The sequence below is a fragment of the Ailuropoda melanoleuca genome, unplaced genomic scaffold (assembly GCF_002007445.2).
Source record: "Ailuropoda melanoleuca isolate Jingjing unplaced genomic scaffold, ASM200744v2 unplaced-scaffold4922, whole genome shotgun sequence".
In the NCBI taxonomy this organism is placed as follows: domain Eukaryota; kingdom Metazoa; phylum Chordata; class Mammalia; order Carnivora; family Ursidae; genus Ailuropoda; species Ailuropoda melanoleuca.
In genome coordinates this window covers 7,767-10,808 of record NW_023221859.1, presented here as the reverse complement: position 1 = coordinate 10,808, position 3,042 = coordinate 7,767, and the positions used below count along the sequence as shown (strand labels likewise).

The window sequence follows — 3,042 nt, the reverse complement described above, 5'->3', positions numbered from 1 at the left end:
TTTATTTATTGAGACAGAGAATGAGTGGGGGAAGGGGCAGAGGGAGAGAATATCCAAGCCGAATTCTGATGAGCATGGAGACAGATGGGGGTTTGATCCCAAGGCCAATGACATGCAGGACCTGAGCAAAACCAAGAGTTTGGTGCTTAACAGACTGAGCCACCCAGGTGCCCCAGAAATCTAATGTTTCAAAACAAAGTAATCTTAATTTCTTTTCTTTTCTATAGTGTCAGATCATTGGAACTGCCAATCAGAGCTTGTAGTTATAATATCTCTCATTTAGCATGCTGCACTAATATTATTTTAGCTGGATGGCAAATAAATTTTAAGTATTTTTAGATATGGAATTTTATTAGGGGAAAATGGACTATTTGAGTCAGTCACTTAAAAGTATATATATATTACTTAAGGAAGGACAGTATAAACAATGGAATACTTGAGTTTCAGAGAACTGTGTTGGAAACTACACATTAACATATTTAAAGCCCTTACATCACTTCTTTCTCATTTTTGAAACTCTCTGACCAGCCAATTCATAATCAAGGGACTTTTGCATTTTTGGNCAATTCGTAATCAAGGGACTTTTGCATTTTTGGAACCAAAATTCACTTGGTATTATCACATAGAGTTATGTGTAATCCTTATGTAGTAAATGATCTTATGTAGAGGAATGTTATCCCTCCAACCTGGTTGTAAAGAGGTTGAAGACATATTTTCTATGATGCCCTATTGCAAAATGGCAGATATGAGTATGTACTTAGTACATATTGGTGATTGATTTGACGGTGTTATTGATTCATTAGAGGATTATTGATTTATCAGAAAGAGTTTCTCAAAACTCATACTCAAATACAGTCTAGATCATTTGACATCTATAATTAAAGGAACAGAAATATTGTAAGACAGAATAAAGATAAATTGTAGTAATTTCCTAAATTGAAGTAATAGAAGGTAAAATTATGGCCACCACGAACCTCAATTTGCAGAAATAATTTCTTCTTCAAACATAATTCAAACAAGATACTCAAGAAGTCAGGAATAATAGGTGTGAACTGGTGTCCACTCAAGAAATGTGTTTTTTTAAGAGAGAATCTCCAAGTGTACATATTTTGAAATTATATAGAGATATAATTTTTCAGCAGTTGAGATGCATGTATATTATATTCTCATCAGACACATAGGTATATACTTAATAAAGTATCTATTAGAGTGTCTAATTGCCAAACGAAGAAAAAACGTCAAGACAAAGTGATCTGATCAAGATCATACAGCAAAGTCATTAGTTCTCAGAACTCGCCAGTGCTCACCATCAATAAAATTTGAAAATCTCAGTCCGCATAAGGAGACCTTCAGTTAATGCTCATGGTTAAAGCACATACACCTGCATTGAAAAAAAAAATAAATACATTTTCTCAAGTGATTTCAGTATGTGAAAACCTGAGAGCCATTGGTTTATGTGTTGATGGAATTAGAATGATAAAAGTGCAATTCTGAATCCAGTTTCACTGCTATTGCCAAGTCACTATTTCCCAATTTTCCCTGCAGATGAATGATTTCTACATTCACTGTAACCATGGAGTGGAATAGCAGTGTGAATGAGTTCATTCTGTTTGGCTTAACACAGAATGTGCTAAAGGAGAAAGTCGTGTTTGTGGTCTTCTTGTTCCTCTACCTTGCAACTCTGATGGCAAATTTACTGATTGTGATGACCATAAGATACAGCCGGACACTTGGGAGCCCCATGTACTTCTTCCTTTTCTACTTGTCCTTTTCTGATGCCTGTTTCTCAACAACCACTGCTCCTAGGTTGATAGTAGATTCTGTATCTGAGATGAAAGTCATCTCCTACAATGAGTGCATGATCCAGATTTTTGCATTTCACTTCTTTGGGTGTTTGGAGGTCTTAGTGCTTGTCCTCATGTCCTTTGATCGCTATGTGGCCATTTGTAAGCCCCTGCGGTACACAACCATCATGAGCCAGTATGTATGTGGTACAATGGTGAATGTGGCCTGGGTGGTATCTTGTATCCATTCTTCTTCACAGATTTTCTTGGCTTTGAAACTACCATTCTGTGGACCCAATGTTATAGATCATTATTTCTGTGATATGGCACCTTTGCTGAAACTTGCATGCATGGACACTCATGTAATCAATTTACTTGTAGTTTTTAGTAGTGGGGCTATCTGCATGGTAAGTTTCATAGCCCTGCTTACCTCTTATATTTTCATCTTACGTTCTCTGAATAACCAGAGTGCAGAAGGAAGAAAGAAAGCCCTCTCTACCTGCACATCCCACATTATCGTTGTCATCTTATTCTTTGTCCCATGTATATTCACATATACTCGCCCTGTAACTACATTTCCAGTGGACAAGATGGTGGCTGTGTTTTACACTATAGGGACACCCTTGCTCAACCCTCTGATTTACACTCTGAGAAATGCAGAAGTGAAAAATACCATGTGGAATTTATGGTGCAAAAGACTCTGACTACAATGGGAAAAAAACAGAAGACTCCAATTTTAAATTCTGTAACAGTTTAAATAAATTTGGATTGATAGAAAAGGGAAAATGTTTTCATCCTAATGTGGACAATTGAATCCTCTCCCAGTAGGATGTTTGGAGACATAGGCAGAACAACCATGAAGCACAGGTCCATTCGTTTTGGGTCAATATCACTGTGTGCCACTTTATCAAATATAGTATTTGAGGGAATATTAAGTCCACTCCTCCCTTCTGCTCAGTGCACAGAAGCTTGTGATCCAGATTCTGTTGTATCTATAGCTTTACCTCTCCCCTTGCAAATTATTCTTGTTTGTGTTTCTCTTTCCCATGTTTCTGATCTGGGTTGTAAATTGGCCCCTAAACTTGCTTGAACTATTTTGTTGCAAATCAGTTTTGACACTACTAAATCTGGATCTTACCTTTTCTGGGTCAACTGTCAATAGCCCAAAGTTACTAAAAGAAGCTGATGATCCCACAGGAGCACACATATCAACTAGTTAAGCCTCTATTTGCTGCTTTCTTCTCTTTGTATAATCTAT

General features: G+C 36.9%; 1 protein-coding gene across 1 annotated transcript; it reads left to right on the top strand.

Moving 5' to 3' along the window:
* Nucleotides 1-1,573: 1,573 nt before the first annotated feature.
* Nucleotides 1,574-2,488, top strand: LOC100470398 (olfactory receptor 4C11). Its single transcript, XM_002930237.4, has one exon. The coding sequence runs from the start codon at nucleotides 1,574-1,576 to the stop codon at nucleotides 2,486-2,488; it is 915 nt and encodes a 304-aa protein (XP_002930283.2).
* The last annotated feature ends 554 nt before the right edge of the window (nucleotides 2,489-3,042 follow it).

Excerpts from the sequence above, each read along its gene's own strand:
- LOC100470398 (XM_002930237.4), top strand. The coding sequence starts at position 1,574 with ATGGAGTGGAATAGCAGTGTGAATGAGTTCATTCTGTTTGGCTTAACA.